The sequence below is a fragment of the Staurois parvus genome, unplaced genomic scaffold (assembly GCF_062004578.1).
Source record: "Staurois parvus isolate SC_StPar_1 unplaced genomic scaffold, SC_StPar_1.0 ptg000286l, whole genome shotgun sequence".
Classification (NCBI taxonomy): Eukaryota; Metazoa; Chordata; class Amphibia; order Anura; family Ranidae; genus Staurois; species Staurois parvus.
In genome coordinates this window covers 2,772,748-2,793,190 of record NW_028318082.1, presented here as the reverse complement: position 1 = coordinate 2,793,190, position 20,443 = coordinate 2,772,748, and the positions used below count along the sequence as shown (strand labels likewise).

At 47.2% G+C, this 20,443-nt stretch overlaps 1 protein-coding gene across 1 annotated transcript in view; it reads right to left on the bottom strand.

Moving 5' to 3' along the window:
- The window catches only part of TCOF1 (treacle ribosome biogenesis factor 1), a 128,225-nt gene extending 108,201 nt beyond the window's left edge, over positions 1-20,024 (bottom strand). Inside the window, exons 1-2 of the mRNA XM_089682125.1 lie at positions 19,825-20,024; positions 3,940-3,992 (exon numbers count right to left, since the gene is read on the bottom strand). Of these exons, the coding sequence (XP_089538251.1) occupies positions 3,940-3,992; positions 19,825-19,926 (155 nt within the window). The 5' untranslated portion in view covers positions 19,927-20,024. The remainder of the gene's footprint in view (positions 1-3,939; positions 3,993-19,824) is intronic.
- Positions 20,025-20,443: the final 419 nt, after the last annotated feature.

Sequence of the window (20,443 nt, the reverse complement as noted above, 5' to 3'; positions counted from 1 at the left end):
AGCCCTTCCCCAGCCTGTCTGCAGGGAAACATAAGCAGGCAGAGTTTCTAATCCTCTGCTGCTGGTCCCGTTTAAAAAAAATAAATAAAAAAAATTACGGGGCCATCATCCATATACAGAAATAGTTGGTAAAATAAATATCAATAAACGGTTTTAAACTGTCATACAAATCTACACTGCTCAAAAAAATGTCAACTAAAGTCCTGGGATATTGATCTGGTCATTTAAGTAGCAGAGGGGGGTTGCAGGTTCAGCTGCTTTGGTGTTAATGAAATTAACAACAGGTGCACTAGATGGGCAACAATGAAATGACCCCCAAAACAGAAATGTTTTTACAGGTGGAAGCCACTGACATTTTTTTTCCCATACTCATGTTTTCTGTTTTTCACTGTTTTTCCATTTGGCGATGGTCAGTCTCACTACTAGTAACATGAGGCGATATCTGGAACCTACAGAGGTTGCAGAGGCAGTCCAACTCCTCCAGAATGGCACATCAATATGTGCCATTGCCAGAAGGTTTGCTGTGTCTCCCAGCACAGTCTCAAGAGCATGGAGGAGATTCCAGGAGACAGGCAGTTACTCTAGGAGAGCTAGACAGGGCCATAGAAGGTCCTTAACCCATCAGCAGGACCGGTATCTGCTCCTTTGTGCAAGGAGGAACAGGATGAGCACTGCCAGAGCCCTACAAAATTACCTCCAGCAGGCCACTGGTGTGAAGATCTCTGACCAAACAATCAGAAACAGACTTCATGGTGGATGGCCTGAGTGCCCAAATTCCTTTAGTGGGCCCTGTGCTCACTGTCCGCTACCACAGAGCTTGACTGGCATTTTCCATTGAATAGCAGAATTGGCAGGTCCACCACTAGCGCTCTGCTTTTCACAGATGAGAGAAGGTTCACCCTGAGCACATGACAGACTTGAAAGGGTCTGGAGAAGCCACAGAGAAAGTTATGCTGCTTGTAACATCGTTCAGCATCACCCTGTTGGTGGTGGGTCAGTGATGGTCTGGGGAGGCATATCCATGGAGGGATGCACAAACCACTACAAGCTATACAATGGCACCCTGAATGCCATTAGGTATCGGGATGACCCACTGTCAGACCCTACACTGATGCAGTGGGTCCTGGGTTCCTCCTGGTGCACAACAATGCCTGGCCTCATGTGGAGAGTATGCAGACAGTTCCTGGAGGATGAAGGAATTGATACCATTGAATGGCCCTCCACGCTCTACTGAGCTAAATCCAATAGAACACCTCTGGGATATCATGTTTCAGTCCTTCTGACACCACCAGGTTGCACCTCAGACTGTTCAGGAGCTCAGTGATGCCCTGGTCCAGATCTGGGAGGAAATACTCCAGGACACCATCCGTCGTCTCATCAGGAGCATGCCCAGACGTTGTCAGGCATGCATGCATACAAGCAAGTGGGGGCCATACAAACTACTGAGCATCATTTTCAGTTGCTGTAATGAAATTTCAGCAAAATGGACTAGCCTGCTGCATCAATTTTTTTAACTGTGATTTTTTTTTTTTAGCAACAACATGGTGTGGGCGGATTTCTGCCTGTCACTGGCTGTGTCATGTCCTTCCAGCCTGTCTCTAAAATTAAGAGGATGGTAAAGCCTCCAACAATCTGCATTAAATATCTAGCCCCCATTGTGTTTAGCTGAGGAGAAGGAGGGAGGGGGTTGGCCAGGGTATGACAAATCCAAGGCACCAGAGGTCACCAAGGAGACTAGAAATTGGGTTCACAACACTGCCTCCGACAGACTTCAATGGGAAGTCGCGCGTGCGCGCCAGCCCCTATAGACTTTAATGGGAAGTCAAGCACCCCCCCCCCATAGATGTCAATGCAAAAACTCCTTTCAATAGCAATCCTATGTTCACATAGGATTGCTACTCTACTGTATCTATTGCAAGTGCAACGCTCTGATACAAATTTGCACAGGACCCTTTTCATAATAGCACTTAAAACACAATGCATTTGGACCGCATCTTTGTGAACCACCTCAATAGGAACACAAAATACCTAGCCTGTCACAGGAATTTCAAACGAGTAAAGAATCGCATATGTGTGAACCAGGGTGGCTCCATTCACACCTGAGCATTTTGGTTTCGCAGCAGAATCAGTGCGATCGCACAATGCAGGTCCATTATTTTCAATGGCGTCTAAAACATGGTGCAGTTTTGCCGCGATTGCCGCGGGAAGTCCCAGGCACCGACAACCCAAACTAAAAAAACAAAAAAACACAATGGTTCCTAGATTCAAAGCAAATTTTGCTGGGGTGGCCTGTTATTTGCCACTATATATATGCCCACATGTGTGACTATGGAATTCTGAAGGACCCTCTGCACACTGGTATATACCCTTTCAAGCAGACTTTGCAATAAATAGGAATATTTAGTTTACACATATTGCAATACATGCTTAACCCCTTCACGCCTAAGGGTAAAACAAATCTAAAGGCCTAAGCACAATTCTGCACCGTTGACATGTGATAGCAAAACCGTACATATCATCACAACTACTTTGCACATCCAGGTGGATTATACCTTGATTTTTCTCAGGACAAATTGGGCTTTCATTTGGTGGTAAATGGTAATGGATATCTCCTGATTTTTTTTTTTATTATCAAAGGAAAACTGGCCAAAAATAGTAAAAAAAATCCTTTTTTTTTATTTAGCTATGTGTTTCTTGTTATGACCATAACCTACCACCAAAGAGCAACCCAAAATAAATTCTCCAGCTCTTGACGATCGCAGCGATACCATATATGTGTATGTTGTTTGTACCCGTAGTACAGCCCAGAAACCATAGTGCGCATTTTGTTTTTGTCTTTTTTTTTTACCTAAAAACACACTAACACTAACTGACACTGATACCAATTTTTTTTTTAAATCCTGACCTTGACCTTTGACCTTGAGCCTGACCTAAACACTAACCCTGGCACTGAACTAGATCAAACCTTGATCTAGGTATTTTTTTTTATTTTTTATTTTATTTTTTTTAATATTTATTTATTTATCTTTTTTTTTTTACAAACTTTTTTTTTCTTCTCTCTGACAGGAGTTCGAGAGATACAAGGTATCTCTCTTTTCCATTCATAGAGAGAGAGAAAAAAAAACAAGGGGGGCCGGGCTGCACAGTGACTGATCACTGTGATAGCCAATCAGAGGCTATCACAGCGATCATGTGACCCGGGACCGGGTGTCCCGGGTCCCGATCGTTAGAACGGGACCCGGTGCTCTCAGTGACACCGTGGTCTCGGTGCTGGGAGCGCGCTGAGGGGCGCGCTCCCAACACAAAGACAGGTACGCAAATATGCGGCCCCACGGAAAAAAGCCCAGGTCCGTGAGGCTGCATATTTGTGTTACGTCGGCGTCAAGAGGTTAAGCTAGCCAACTGCATCAAAGTAATCCCTCTATGGCCAGTCCTACTCTGCGCTGCCTACGCAAATGCTACTGTGGACACAATGCCAACATAGGGCAAAAGACAAAGTGGGGGAGAGCTACCAGGTTCAGGTCTGGCTACTGACCCAACAAAATAAATAAAAGCAGTAACAGATTAGAATATAATAAGAAAAAAATTGAAAGCACCTCTATCACCCCTACACCTCCTAGAACACAAACACACTCGTAGGACACACGTGTATAATTAAAATTGCGCAACAGTTTGTTAGTGAAAACCAAAATTCATTCTAGCGTATTTCTTCCTGAAATAACAGATTTAATAAACAATTCTTCAAATATTGTGCAATATAAAAAAAAAATTTAAAAATTAAAGTGTCTTTTTATTTTTGCTTTCAGGAAATATAAACACACAATGCTCTGGGGAGGGGAGTTAATTTCCAATTCAAACATGCACATTTTCATAGGTGTGCAAAAAATGAAAAAAACTGCTCCAGAGGGGAAGTAGTTAAACACCAATGGATATACTTACTTTGTCCAAAGCTTGTAGACACGTTGCAAAGTGACCTTAGAGGAAGCAAATGTCTAAACAGAAACAAAACAAAAATGCATAAAATCATAATCTCACAACACATGTGGTCATCACATTTGCCTTGCAGCATTGATGTCTGGGTTCTAATCTCAGCAGGAACACAGGGTATAAAAATGTCCTCCTATATAAAAATTATTTAGTGCTGGATACTAGAATTTGCATGTGGGCAATTACTTATAACAAAGGAATTAGATAGTAAGCTACTTTGGTGCACGTCATAAAGTGGATGTTCTCATGCACTTAAAAGTTGTGAAAACCAGGCACTAAAGTCTTATAAGCTTTATGTTGTTAGTGTCACTTCAAAAAGGTAACTTAATATTTTTGCTGCAGTCATTAAAATATTTGGCAACAATGCCTCGTTTAGGAATTTCCTAGGATCTGTCCTTTTCTCGTCACAAGACTATGGTGTCTGTTTATGACACAGAGAATAGCTGCGTTTCAGAGGATCGCAGCTATTCTCTGGTCATTCACAGTTTATGACACTCAGGAGATCAGCGGAGAACATGTTCAGCCCTTCACTGGAAATCTGTGTTCTCTGTCCAGATTCTCCAGCCAAGAGCTGGAGAATCTGAGGAACGCAAACTAAGCAGCGATAATTTACCTCTGCTTAGTAAACAGATTTTTTACTGTAATCTCGCGAGATTATAGTAAAAGCAGCCCTTTTCCAGCGTTTGTAGACCGTTCTCCCTTCATTCGGAGAACTGATCTACACCGCTTCATAAAAGGCATTCACAGGAGAACTGTGCTCTCCGAGAACTGAGCAGCGATCATTTACCGCTGGTTCATAAACGGACACCTAAATGTGGCCACTTCAACACATATGAACAGATCAAGACACCCTCCCTGAGAAATACCATTCAGCAAATCGACTCATACACTGTGTACAGTTACTAGGCAAGTTAATATTTTTTTTTGTTTACAAACGTTTTTATTTTGCAAAATAGACTGTAAAACAACAGTACAGTTTCAAATGATATTAACAGCAAAACAAGGCACTTTTGAAAAGTACAATACATAAAATTATAATATAAGAAAGAGGAAATAGAAAAAAAAGTAAATTGCAAGTACATGAAATGTGTGGACGATTAAGTAGGCGATACATTACTTCTGTCAGCAGTATATGCCAGTCAATCGTCTTGGGATGTTATTAAACATGTAATAAATGTCTATAATCCTTCCAAGATTCCCATTTTTTATCAAATAAGCGTATCTTATCCAATAGGGTTTAATGAATACATTCCATGAGCATCCCAGCATCAACTCTATGCAAAACTGTGGTTAAGGGTACAGTGTTGGACTTCCAATGTGAGGCAATAGCCCACAAAGTGGCAATACAAATAGTATGTATCAATCTCATAATGTCATTAGAGACCCCTGGGATATGAGCCCCCAATAAACAGGTCTGTATAGACAATTGCACTGGGATACCCACCAATGAGGTAGCCACCTCAGATAAAGGCAAGTTAATATTTTGACCAAATCATAATTTTTATGCATATTGTCCAACTCTAAGCTGTACAAACTTGAATGCCTATTAGATTTAAAGCAGAGTTCCAGGTGAATTAAAAAAAAAAAAAAAAAAGTCAGCAGCTACAAAAATTGCAGTTGCTGACTTTTAAAATACAGACAGACACTTACCTGTCCCTCGGTCCAGCGGTGTCCTCACCACGGTTGGTTTCACCAGCCGTCTTTTCTCCCCAGAGCCACCATCTTCAGTTTGGGCACCGGGCTGTGACAGCTTGCGGATTCACAGCCAGGTGCCCACTGCGCGAGTAGCGCTGTGCTCTGTGAATGGTTCCGTAGTCTTCTGGGACCTGTCACGTGTCCCAGAGGACTACTGGGAAAAAGGGGGGAGGACAACTTCCACTTACGATCACCTAAGATGATCACACCGGAGGTGGGAGCGAGTACCTGTCAAATTTGGATACCCGCTCCCCACAATCCCCAAAAAGGTGCCAATCCTTAACAAGGAACAAGGAGCAGAGGAATAAGCTTTAAAACTTCCCCCATTTTGGGTGGAGCTCTGCTGTAAGCATATTAGATGGTGTGTAATGAAGGAGGGTGTGGCCTAAGGAAATCAACATCTTATATCTTTCCTTTTCCTCAGGCAAAATGGGCCAAAAAAGATTTAACTAACTGAAAAGTAAAAAATTGTAAAAAACAAAAAAAAAACCAAAAAAAAAAAAACACGTCTTTCAGAGGGATGCAATACTCCTGAAATTGCTAGGATATTGGGGCGTGATCACAGGACCAAACATTTTGTTGTAAATAGGCAACAGGGTCACAAATAACTTGTTGGGGAAAAAAACAAAAAACAAAACGTAAATTAACTGCCAAAGATTTGAGAAGAATCAAATGTGAAGCTACCAAGAACCCATTATCCTCCAGTGCTGTTGTATTCCAGAACCGCAACCTACCTGGAGTGCACAGACGCACATGATGTTCAGAGAAATGGTCAAGGTAAGGAAGGCAGAAACCCAACCAGCACTGAACAAGACAACCAAGTTGAAACTTCAGGACTGGGCCAAGAAATATCTGAAGACATATTTTTCAAAGGTTTTACGGACTGATGAGATGAGAGTGACTCTTGACGTATTAGATGGAAGGGCCTGTGGCTGGATCAGTAAGAGGGACAGAGCTCCACTTCGACATAAACGCCAGCAAGGTGGACACAGAGTACTGGTATGGGCTGGTATTAAAGATGAGCTAGCTGGACCTTTTCAGGTTGAAGATGAACTCAAAGTCAACTCCCAAACCTACTGCCAGTTTTTAGAAAAAACACTTTCCATGACCATGATATTTATGCAGGACAATGCTTCCATCACATGCATCGAAGTTCTCCACTGCGTGGCTAGCCAGTAAAGGCCTTAAGATGAAAGAATAATTCCATGACCCCCTTCTTCACCGGACCTAAAAACTTTATTTCAAACGTTTGAGCCTTTTTATACAAGAAAACCGTAAACCTCTCTAAACAGTGTCTGGGAGGCTGTGGTTGCTGCTGCACAAAAAGTTGATAATCAACAGATCAATAAACTGACAGACTGCATGAATGGAAGGCCTATGACTGTTATTGAAAAGAAGAGTGGCTATATTGGTCACTTTTTTTTCTCGAAATGTCAGAAATCCTATTTGTAAATTTTGTGTTTATTACTCTCACTTTAACGGATGAAAACAAGCAAGTGAGATGGCAAAACTTTTGTTTTTCATTTATCTGCATAATAATTGTGCACACATATATTCTCCTTAGGAATCCAAAAGCTCACTTTTACTTTCTTAAATATTCAGGTTTGAGGTTTATTAACATTTTGGATTGACCGAGAGCACTGTAGTTGTTCAATAATGAAATTAATCCTCAAAAATACAACTTACCTATTCATTACGCACTGTGTATAGACAGAAGTGACTGGAAACAGGCTGCATCAGATAAGCAGCACAGGGCTGCAGCAAAGGTTGAAGAGAAAAAAAAAAGAAAAAAAATGCATTGTGGTGCTCTGCATAGTCAAAAAAGAAGTGTCATGTGCCTTTTTGGTGGTGGTACATTGCCAGCTGGAATGGATTGCAGTACTGTCAAATATTAGCATTTCAGACTACAATAGTATGAAGAGGGCCTTGGGGGTTCACATCTATTCAACACTGACTGTCAAGGAGGCGGCCGACAGGACATGGAAATGTAAGGGTGTAAAAAAAAAAAAAAAAAAAAAAAAAAAAAAAAAAAAATGGACACACGAAAATTATGAACACTCCAATTCTCCCCTACAGGCACAAGCCTTAATGTGTAAACAATTGTGCAATCTATTTATTACAGATAATTACATAGCATACATACAAAGTTACCTATGAATGGCAGAGCACCACTCAAACGGACTCTACACTGTTCAAGGTGTCTGTTTCACAGCCAGAGCCCAATAAAGTGTACTGTATATAGCTGAAGCTACATGTAGTACATAGTGCTTAGAGCCAATTACAGCACTTAATGAAGGAAATAGTTCGTTCAGGCCAGCTTGGTCCAAACAAAATATTAAAAGGGTGCAGTGCCTGCGTTTCCCGCAGAAAAAAAAAAAAAAAAAAAAGGGCGTGTGCACCTTTTTCAAAGCGTGGCCATGGTGATTCTGCATGGTGCTTCTGCAATTCCCCTGCGATTGCCACACCAGCAAACGCACTGCGGTTTAAAATGCATGGGGATAAGAATTAATGCGTTTTTACTGCAGACATCGCTACGATTCCAGCACTCGCAGCCACCCGCTAGAGCAGTGGTTCTTAACCTTTCTAACGCCGCGACCCCTTAATACAGTTCCTCATGTTGTGGTGACCCCCAACCATAAAATTATTTTCGTTGCTACTTCATAACTGTAATTTTGCAGTAGGAGGAATCGTGCCCCATCGTTGGTGCCAGCGGGGGGGAGGAATCGTGCCCCATCGTTGGTGCCAGCGGGGGGGAGGAATCGTGCCCCATCGTTGGTGCCAGCGGGGGGGAGGAATCGTGCCCCATCGTTGGTGCCAGCGGGGGGGAGGAATCGTGCCCCATCGTTGGTGCCAGCGGGGGGGAGGAATCGTGCCCCATCGTTGGTGCCAGCGGGGGGGAGGAATCGTGCCCCATCGTTGGTGCCAGCGGGGGGGAGGAATCGTGCCCCATCGTTGGTGCCAGCGGGGGGGAGGAATCGTGCCCCATCGTTGGTGCCAGCGGGGGGGAGGAATCGTGCCCCATCGTTGGTGCCAGCGGGGGGGAGGAATCGTGCCCCATCGTTGGTGCCAGCGGGGGGGAGGAATCGTGCCCCATCGTTGGTGCCAGCGGGGGGGAGGAATCGTGCCCCATCGTTGGTGCCAGCGGGGGGGAGGAATCGTGCCCCATCGTTGGTGCCAGCGGGGGGGAGGAATCGTGCCCCATCGTTGGTGCCAGCGGGGGGGAGGAATCGTGCCCCATCGTTGGTGCCAGCGGGGGGGAGGAATCGTGCCCCATCGTTGGTGCCAGCGGGGGGGAGGAATCGTGCCCCATCGTTGGTGCCAGCGGGGGGGAGGAATCGTGCCCCATCGTTGGTGCCAGCGGGGGGGAGGAATCGTGCCCCATCGTTGGTGCCAGCGGGGGGGAGGAATCGTGCCCCATCGTTGGTGCCAGCGGGGGGGAGGAATCGTGCCCCATCGTTGGTGCCAGCGGGGGGGAGGAATCGTGCCCCATCGTTGGTGCCAGCGGGGGGGAGGAATCGTGCCCCATCGTTGGTGCCAGCGGGGGGGAGGAATCGTGCCCCATCGTTGGTGCCAGCGGGGGGGAGGAATCGTGCCCCATCGTTGGTGCCAGCGGGGGGGAGGAATCGTGCCCCATCGTTGGTGCCAGCGGGGGGGAGGAATCGTGCCCCATCGTTGGTGCCAGCGGGGGGGAGGAATCGTGCCCCATCGTTGGTGCCAGCGGGGGGGAGGAATCGTGCCCCATCGTTGGTGCCAGCGGGGGGGAGGAATCGTGCCCCATCGTTGGTGCCAGCGGGGGGGAGGAATCGTGCCCCATCGTTGGTGCCAGCGGGGGGGAGGAATCGTGCCCCATCGTTGGTGCCAGCGGGGGGGAGGAATCGTGCCCCATCGTTGGTGCCAGCGGGGGGGAGGAATCGTGCCCCATCGTTGGTGCCAGCGGGGGGGAGGAATCGTGCCCCATCGTTGGTGCCAGCGGGGGGGAGGAATCGTGCCCCATCGTTGGTGCCAGCGGGGGGGAGGAATCGTGCCCCATCGTTGGTGCCAGCGGGGGGGAGGAATCGTGCCCCATCGTTGGTGCCAGCGGGGGGGAGGAATCGTGCCCCATCGTTGGTGCCAGCGGGGGGGAGGAATCGTGCCCCATCGTTGGTGCCAGCGGGGGGGAGGAATCGTGCCCCATCGTTGGTGCCAGCGGGGGGGAGGAATCGTGCCCCATCGTTGGTGCCAGCGGGGGGGAGGAATCGTGCCCCATCGTTGGTGCCAGCGGGGGGGAGGAATCGTGCCCCATCGTTGGTGCCAGCGGGGGGGAGGAATCGTGCCCCATCGTTGGTGCCAGCGGGGGGGAGGAATCGTGCCCCATCGTTGGTGCCAGCGGGGGGGAGGAATCGTGCCCCATCGTTGGTGCCAGCGGGGGGGAGGAATCGTGCCCCATCGTTGGTGCCAGCGGGGGGGAGGAATCGTGCCCCATCGTTGGTGCCAGCGGGGGGGAGGAATCGTGCCCCATCGTTGGTGCCAGCGGGGGGGAGGAATCGTGCCCCATCGTTGGTGCCAGCGGGGGGGAGGAATCGTGCCCCATCGTTGGTGCCAGCGGGGGGGAGGAATCGTGCCCCATCGTTGGTGCCAGCGGGGGGGAGGAATCGTGCCCCATCGTTGGTGCCAGCGGGGGGGAGGAATCGTGCCCCATCGTTGGTGCCAGCGGGGGGGAGGAATCGTGCCCCATCGTTGGTGCCAGCGGGGGGGAGGAATCGTGCCCCATCGTTGGTGCCAGCGGGGGGGAGGAATCGTGCCCCATCGTTGGTGCCAGCGGGGGGGAGGAATCGTGCCCCATCGTTGGTGCCAGCGGGGGGGAGGAATCGTGCCCCATCGTTGGTGCCAGCGGGGGGGAGGAATCGTGCCCCATCGTTGGTGCCAGCGGGGGGGAGGAATCGTGCCCCATCGTTGGTGCCAGCGGGGGGGAGGAATCGTGCCCCATCGTTGGTGCCAGCGGGGGGGAGGAATCGTGCCCCATCGTTGGTGCCAGCGGGGGGGAGGAATCGTGCCCCATCGTTGGTGCCAGCGGGGGGGAGGAATCGTGCCCCATCGTTGGTGCCAGCGGGGGGGAGGAATCGTGCCCCATCGTTGGTGCCAGCGGGGGGGAGGAATCGTGCCCCATCGTTGGTGCCAGCGGGGGGGAGGAATCGTGCCCCATCGTTGGTGCCAGCGGGGGGGAGGAATCGTGCCCCATCGTTGGTGCCAGCGGGGGGGAGGAATCGTGCCCCATCGTTGGTGCCAGCGGGGGGGAGGAATCGTGCCCCATCGTTGGTGCCAGCGGGGGGGAGGAATCGTGCCCCATCGTTGGTGCCAGCGGGGGGGAGGAATCGTGCCCCATCGTTGGTGCCAGCGGGGGGGAGGAATCGTGCCCCATCGTTGGTGCCAGCGGGGGGGAGGAATCGTGCCCCATCGTTGGTGCCAGCGGGGGGGAGGAATCGTGCCCCATCGTTGGTGCCAGCGGGGGGGAGGAATCGTGCCCCATCGTTGGTGCCAGCGGGGGGGAGGAATCGTGCCCCATCGTTGGTGCCAGCGGGGGGGAGGAATCGTGCCCCATCGTTGGTGCCAGCGGGGGGGAGGAATCGTGCCCCATCGTTGGTGCCAGCGGGGGGGAGGAATCGTGCCCCATCGTTGGTGCCAGCGGGGGGGGAGGAATCGTGCCCCATCGTTGGTGCCAGCGGGGGGAGGAATCGTGCCCCATCGTTGGTGCCAGCGGGGGGAGGAATCGTGCCCCATCGTTGGTGCCAGCGGGGGGAGGAATCGTGCCCCATCGTTGGTGCCAGCGGGGGGAGGAATCGTGCCCCATCGTTGGTGCCAGCGGGGGGAGGAATCGTGCCCCATCGTTGGTGCCAGCGGGGGGAGGAATCGTGCCCCATCGTTGGTGCCAGCGGGGGGAGGAATCGTGCCCCATCGTTGGTGCCAGCGGGGGGAGGAATCGTGCCCCATCGTTGGTGCCAGCGGGGGGAGGAATCGTGCCCCATCGTTGGTGCCAGCGGGGGGAGGAATCGTGCCCCATCGTTGGTGCCAGCGGGGGGAGGAATCGTGCCCCATCGTTGGTGCCAGCGGGGGGAGGAATCGTGCCCCATCGTTGGTGCCAGCGGGGGGAGGAATCGTGCCCCATCGTTGGTGCCAGCGGGGGGAGGAATCGTGCCCCATCGTTGGTGCCAGCGGGGGGAGGAATCGTGCCCCATCATTGGTATTAGTGACACCAATGATGGGGCACTATTCCCACTGACACCAATGATACTTACCTTGCAGACCCCTGCTCCAGCCTGGGCTCGCTCGCTCCCTCCCTCTCCCATGGTACCAACACTTACCTGTGAGATGTCTTCCTTCTCCGGCCGCTCTCCTCCTCTTCACTCGCTCGATCTTCGCGGTGCCGCTTGGCTCCTCCTCTCCAAGCTCCACCTCTTTGCCGGTGATTGGCCGCCTGTGTGCCTCTCCTGAGCTACAGTGCCGGCGGCCAATCACAGGCGAGGATTGATCTCGAGGTGTGTCCAGATGACAGGGGCGGCATGTCATCCCGCCCACACCTGGAGACGGCGGTGGCGGCGGCGAGGAGCGGTGTCTCGGTTCCTAAGACCATCGGAAATATGTGTTTTCCGATGGTCTTAGGCGACCCCTGTGGAAGCGTCGTTCGACCCCCAAAGGGGTCGCGACCCCCAGGTTGAGAACCGCTGCGCTAGAGTGTAAATTAGACCTGAGGTTAACTCTAAACTGATCAGCTGAAAATGTCTCCTAAGCCGGCCACAGATGGATTGAATCTTGGCCAGTTCACAAGGACTGGCTGAGATTTAATCCATCTTTTGGCAGGCTGGTTGTATTGAAGTCGATCGACTTCAGTACAACCAGCTTGTCAGATTTTTTTTGCATGGGATTGTCAGTGGCTATAGCCATTAGCAGCAATCATTGTGTTCTGTTCGCATGGAAGGCTCCCTGCAGGCAGAATACAATACCGCTGCGGGAGGGGTTCCCCCATCAACACTGTGTTCATAGAGGAAATCGAGCGAATTTTCTTAAATCTAATTATCTATGGCTTGCCTAATATAGTACCTATTCATTGAAATACTGTAGATAACAGCACTTGCGATGTGTAAAAGGAAAAACACTGTTACACGTAATTTAAAGCGGAACTAAAGATCCCCTGTCACAAACTGCAAGTGGCCAGGCAGGCAGGCGTTGTATTGCAAAAGAGATATGCAATGTCTCTCCTGAAATAAAATGCATTGTCTCTCCTCCAATAAAATGCACCTACCTGCCCGCAGCTTTCTAAGCATGTACATGTGCACCTCAGCGTACATTGCTGGCACAGTCCCTGTGTGCTGGAATGACAGTCTCCTGCGCATGCACAAGAGTGATGTCATAACACACTAGACGATGAAGATGACCAAAGATTGGCACCCAGAAGATGCCGGCAAAAGATGGGACCGTTGAAGGAAAGGCAACTTCAATGCTTTAAAATGAGCAGTCTGGTACCAATGGCTTAACTCACAGCTGTACTTTGCATGCAATAAAGTGGCTTTGATTTTAATAACTGAATAAATAATGCCTGTGAGAGTTATGTTGGCACTAGTAGATTTTTGAATATTTGTACAAGCATTCGTACAAAAGTTTTCACCAGCACATTTGATGACTTGATGAATATGTTTCGAAAATACTTCAAAATTTAATTTGCTTTTAACATCAGATTTTGGAATGAATAGACGTTTCCTGAAGGAAACCCACATTCACTGTTAGAAATTTGTTTGTGAAAAAAATGTTTTATTGTGCTCCTTCGAATTTTCTTACGTTCGAACATGAACATTCCACAGAAGGAAATTTTCAAACAAAATTCTACTGGAATCTGAGCACTTTTCAGAGATAATGAATAAGGTGACAAAAAGATAGTACATCTCAGAGAAGGGGAGTTGAGAAGGGTAAAATTCAACTTCACTTTAGTGGTGGTCTTCTTCAAAACTGAAGCCGGCATGTTCACTTCCTAAATCAGTCAGAACTAGGAGGCTAAAGTGGAGCTAAGGGCCAGCCATAAATTACAAACTTTTTTTTGTCCAACCAGCAGGTTGAATGAAAAAGAAAAAAAAAAAAAAAAAAAAAGCCCACATTCGATGTGGATGGGGGAATCGTTCTCGCTGTGGCATTGTATTCTGACAGCAGAGAGCCTTAAACACCATCAGAATACAATGACCAGCGTTGCCAACTATAGCCGGCATCACTGATCAGAAAAACCTGACAGATTGGTTGTACACAAGCTGCTCGATCGAACCCAAATTTTGATCCATGTACAGTGAGGAACCGAAGTATTTGAACACCCTGCGATTTTGCAAGTTCTCCCACTTAGAAATCATGGAGGGGTGCATTCCCACTCAGAGACAGAATTTAAAAAAAAAAAATTCAAGAAATCACATTGTATGATTTTTAAAGAATTTGTCTTGCACTGCTGAACATAAGTATTTGAACACCTAAAAAACAGCAAGAATTCTGGTTCTCAAAGACCTGTTACTGTGCCTTCAAAAAGGCCCACCTCTACTCCACTCATTAATCTAACTTAGTAGCACCTGTCTGAGCTCTTTAGAGACCTGTCCACCCTACAGTCAGTCAAACACCAACTACTACCATGGGCAAGACCAAAGAGCTGTCAAAAGACACCAGAGACAAAATTGTGGACCTCCACAAGGCTGGAAAGGGCTACGGGGCAATTGCCAAGCAGCTTGGTGAAAAAAAAATCAACTGTTGGAGCAATTGTTAGAAAATGGAAGAGGCTAAAGATGACTGTCAGTCTCCCTCAGACTGGGGCTCCATGCAAGATCTCCCCTCGTGGGGTATCACTGATGATAAATGTGAGGAATCAGCCCACAACTACAAGGGAGGAGCTGGTCAATGACATGAAGAGAGCTGGGACCACAGTTTCAAAGGTCTCTGTCGGTAGAACATTAAACCGTCATGGTTTCAAATCATGCATTGCATGGAAGGTTCCCCTGCTCAAGTCATCACATGTCCAGGCCTGTCTGAGGTTTGCCAATGACCATCTGGATGATCCAGAGGAGGCATGGGAGAAAGTCATGTGGTCAGATGAGACCAAAGTAGAATTTTTGGTCTAAACTTCACTCGTCATGTTTGCAGGAAAAAAAAGGATGAGTTGCATCCCAAGAACACCATCCCTACTGTGAAGCATGGGGGTGGTAACATCATGCTTTGGGGGTGCTTTTCTGCGAAGGGGACAGGACGACTGCACTGTATTAAGGAGAGGATGAGATTTTGTGAGATTTTGACCAACAACCTCCTTCCCTCAGTCAGAGCATTGAAGATGTGTCGTGACTGGGTCTTCCAACATGACAACGACCCGAAGCACACAGCCAGGATAACCAAGGAGGTACTCTGTAAGAAGCATATCAAGGTTTTGGAGTGGCCTAGCCAGTCTCCAGACCTAAATCCAATAGAATGTCTTTGGAGGGAGCTGAAACTCCGTGTTGCTCAGCGACAGCCCCGACACCTGACAGATCTAGAGGAGATCTGTGTGGAGGAGTGGGCCAAAATCCCTGTTGCAGTGTGTGCAAACCTGGTCAAGAACTACAGGAAACGTTTGACCTCTGTAATTGCAAACAAAGGCTTCTGTACCAAATATTAACACTGATTTTCTCAGGTGTTCAAATACTTATGTTCAGCAGTGCAAGACAAATAAATTCTTTAAAAACCATACAATGAGATTTCCTGAATTTTTTTTTTTTAAATTCTGTCTCTCAGAGTGGGAATGCACCTACAATGTGAATTTCAGACCCCTCCATGATTTCTAAGTGGGAGAACTTGCAAAATCGCAGGGTGTTCAAATACTTCTGTTCCTCACCGTATGGCCAGCTAAACTTACCTTATGATCAATGGTCTGCATCCCTTGCTGGCATCTTCAGCAGTCTTCATCGGCTAAAGCAATATGGTGCAACACCTGGGCATGGCTGGGCATGCCCAGGAGTGCAGTCATACCAGCACACATTCACTGCACAGGAATGTAAACCAAACTGTGCTTGCACACTTCAGTGTACATTCCAAAGAAGACTGCAAGCAGTCAGTTAGTTTTCTATTATTGCAGAAGAGAAATGTCTCTTCTGCAATAAAGAGCCTGCCTGCTTGCAGTTTTTGACAGTGGGACATTAGTTATTTTCTACAATACCTGAAACGGAATCTGCCTGGTTATATAAGAACGGCCGTATTCATACACACTACCAAGAGGCGTTGTACTGCTGCAGCTGGGCTGACAGGTAGCTATGAACAATTGCAGTGAAGAAGCCTGTACAAAGCAATTATGGGCTGGCAGATGTATCTGCACGTTATGCAATTACCTGTGGGTAGGAACAGATGTCCAACCATGGACACATCCAGAGAATCTCTCCCTAACTGCAGGTAAGCACTCAATGTGCGGATACATCTTTCCACCTGTAACTGCTGTGTACAGGCTTCCCAGCCACAGCAGCCTGTAACCACCTGTCAGTCCAGCTGCAGCAATACCTTACCACTGTCCATCTGTGTGAGGCTTTTATCTGCCAGCTTCATACCGGTAGACAACCACTGCTGAAGCTGAGATGCCATCCATCTCAAACCTACACAGGTAACGTTTATCACCTCTCATTATCTTTTCCAACTCCCGCAGGCACTGTTCACTGATGGTTCTTCAGAGGTCTACGGAGGCAGGGTTGTACAGCACCCTGGCAGCCCCTCCCTGCATTGTATAGAGAAACAGAGACCCAGAGTCACTGGGTCAAAAATTGTGTAAAGAAAACAAAGGATTTACTTAAAAGCTCATAAGTATGCCAAGGAGGAGAAGGAACCAGGGAAGACAATATATAAGCAGATTAAACTTCAGCTTTAGGCAAATATTGAGCAACATAAAAAAAATCTATCAACTATTTTTTTATTGCACAGATTTTCTGCTTTTAGAAAATATACATTGCTTTGGGGATTTAAAGGATAAGTTCGCCTTTGGGAACATGTTACATGTTCCAAAGAATATATAAACAGGATCAAACTGTGCAAGTATCCAATCACCTTATTCCACAAATCTGTGAATTTTAAAGAGGATATCCTCTCTTTTCAAAAAGCCTAATTAAATAAAATATTGCGCTATGTGAAAGCAGGAGCGAGGCTCCCTCTGACGTCATCGCGCTGTTGGCCATCTTAGAAGCGGTCTTTTTTAAAGCTTTTAATTGTTCTACAGCCTGTAAGTAGGATTTTACTTGTGCAAACAAAGGATTTTGAAACGTATTACACTATGAGAGGCATGTTTTTTTCTTTCATGATATTATTTGGCACCTTTGGAGTTCACATTTAGGTTTGAAAGATCCCTGTTCTAGGCATAGCATGGAGAATCTGCTAATATCTTACATTGCAATGCTGGTTGAGACCCCCTATAATTAAGGGGTCTCTATTTCGAGTAAGCCTCCATTTAATCATTTGGTGGTGGTGTACACATTGGTGAATTACTGAAGGAAGACTACCCATACTGCACCTACAGCATTGATATATGTTTATATGGACAATATATCACTGTTTACTTTTTTTTTTTTTTTTATTTGATCACATTTCACAGACTTGAGTGTCTCCATATGTATGCATACGATTAGTGAAATTTACACAATACTATTTAGTTATTTGTTTTTGATCACTTTTCATAGGTATGAGAGTCTTAGTGCATACGCATGTTGTATGAAGCTTATGGTTACACATAGCACAATATTTTATTTAATTATGTTACATGTTCCACCCATTTTTTTTTTTGGTGGAACATGTAATAAGTTGCAGCTTCCTGATCGACCACCAATTGCCCCCCCCACCCCCGTGGCAGCGGGTGAGTTTCTCCCCGTACCCATTGTCGCTATTTGAACAGAGCACGGCTGTGAAGGGCTCCGCCCACACAACATGTCACTCATTCACAGAATTCTGCGAATGAATAAATTACAACTACCAACAACCTTTGCGGCTGCAGTCTGACAGTCTGCAGGAGCCCTGCATTGCACCCGTAATCTGCTGCTCACACAGGTGCAATGTCTACAAAATAAATAAAAATAATTAGCAAATGCACATTTGTTTTACCTGCAAAAAATAACATGCATTTATTTATTTTTTTCTAAAGGTGAACTTTTTTTTTATTTTTTTAAGCCCAAAAAGTGCATTTTAACCACTTGCCCTCCAGAGGATTTAACGCCCTTCCTAAGCAGGCCATTTTTTGCATTACGGCACTGCGTTATTTTAACTGACAAATGCGCGGTCATGCAACGCTTTTTTTTTTTATTCCCCACGAATTGAGCTTTCTTTCTGTGGCATTTGATCGCCTATGCGTTTATTATTTGTGCTATACAAAAAAAAAAAAAAAAAAAAAAAAAAAGAAGGCCGACAATTTTGAGAAAAAAAAAACATTTTTTACTTTCTGCTACTAAACATGTCCAGTAAAAAAAAATATTTAAAATCAAACTTAGTTATAAATTTAGGCCAAAATGTACTCTGCTACATGTGTTTGCTAAAAAAAGAAATTCCAATAGGTGTAAATGAATTGGTTTACGTGAAAGTTCTAGTGTTCAAATCACGGCATATATACACTGGGATTTTTTTTTTCTACTAGCAATGGCAGCGATCAGTGACTTATAGCAGGACTGCGGCAGGCATTCTGACACTGGGGGGGTGGGGGAGGAGGGAGACTGGCTTGGTGTCACTAACATCTCCAGTGACACCAATACAGTGATCAGTGCTAATAAAAAAAGCACTGACACTGTACTAATGGCACTGGGCAAGAAGGGGGTTAACATGTGGGACGATCAAAGGGTTAACTGTGTGCTGTTTTACTTTGGGCTGTGTCTGTGTGCTTTACTGTAAGCACACTGCTATGCATGGTTGTGCTGTGCACAGCCATTCAAAGTAGTGTGCCCGAGCTGACAGGGAGAACTGTTTTGTTTACAAACCGTTCTTCTTCCTCCCCCCCAGTCGGAGATGCTCGGCAATAACCGGGCACCGGTACCTGGCGATTGACAACCGTGGTGGCCGCGCTCCCGATCCCAGAAATTATTATTATTATACAGGATTTATATAGTGCCAACAGTTTGCACAGTACTTTACAATATAAGGGAGACAGTACAATTACAATACAATTCAGTACAGAAGGAATGTGAGGGCCTTGCTCGTGGAGCTTACAAACTAAAGGAAATGCAAAATCATGTATATATACACGTGATTTTGCGCACCCGTGCTGCCCTGTAGCAGTACTTCTGCTATAGGGCAGACCGGAAGCAGTTAACATGGGTGTCTTGCAGCACTGGAGTCCCTAATTGCATGTTTCCTCTGGATACTCCAGATTCCTCCCACACTTAATGCTGGTTGGTTATTTGGCTCTTATCTAAAATTGCCCTACTCTATTCATGCGAGAATGGTACCTTTAGGCCTTGTTCATGTGGGGTGTACATAAACTTACCCCCATTCAGGACCATGTTAACACACATGGGGATGCACAAGTGTTCCGTGAATCCCTATGCAGGCAGTCCTGTTGATATCACAGACACAGCGTCTCAATAGAACATCCATGTCAGTCTGGGTACTTGAAAGCAGACAGTGTGAGTTCAAGGACACGCACCCACACTAATGTCACATTGGGCACAGCGGCTATGTCCTTGCAGCCGCTATGTCCCAACTGAAATGAATGGGGATGCACAGAGGACCCGCACATTCCCATGTGGGCAAGCTTATGTACACCCTGTGTGAACAATGCCTTAGATTGTAAGCTCCTGGAGGCCAGCTACTGAACGTACAGTAAGAAAAGCATTGCATATACCAGGACGTTACCTATAATAAATGAGTACAAAATAATTATCTGCCTGGCAGTCAAAGGGATAAAGGAAATAGCCTCTCATAGCATTTCAGTACTTTACAAATACAGTGCTGAGAAAAGGGTCAATATGTATAAGTCTAGCAGGAAACCATGACAACACACAAGAGATGGAAACAGGAGGAGGGCAGAGCATAGAAACCACTGGAAGCTGAGCAAGTTGCTGAAACAGGAGACATAAACAACATTCACAATGTACATCGGCTGCACACACACATATAACCTGCCCACTGAACACACAAGACCTTCCACTTCCTCCTCACCTCTCCGCTCTCTATCCGCAGCTCTCTGGCAGCCTTGCTGTATCCATTCTTCAAGAGATGCTGGTGAATGAGAGCCAACAAGGCGCTCCTAGACTTCACCATAGCGCCAACATGCACAGACGATCCTCACACACACACACCTCCGCTGTACAGCACCATGTGCTTCCTGTTACATAACTTCCGGGAGTTCAAGCACCACTCAGAGCTCGGCTTAGCGAAAGGGGTTCGGCTGTAGACTGGAGTCCCACTTTCGACAGGAAACATGTGACCTACAGTCCACCTTTTTTTTTCTATTTTTGTTTAATGAACTTTAATGTAACAAACAACCTGTCTGGCTGCAGACTGGATCTCCACTCTACAGGAAAAATGTGACTTCCCCTCCAATTTTTTTTTTCTCAATGAACTTTAATGTAACAAACAACCAAGAGACACAACTGAAGGAAATGGAGGTCACATGTTTTCTGTCACATCTGCATTTCCCTAGGGTATCTGGCTGCAGACTGGAGCTCTGCTCTTGACAGGAAACATGCAACCTCCATAGTTTTTTTGCACACCTGTTTAAAAAAATCACTTTAGGCCTGAAGAATACACAATCCCTCCCCAAACATTATATATTTCC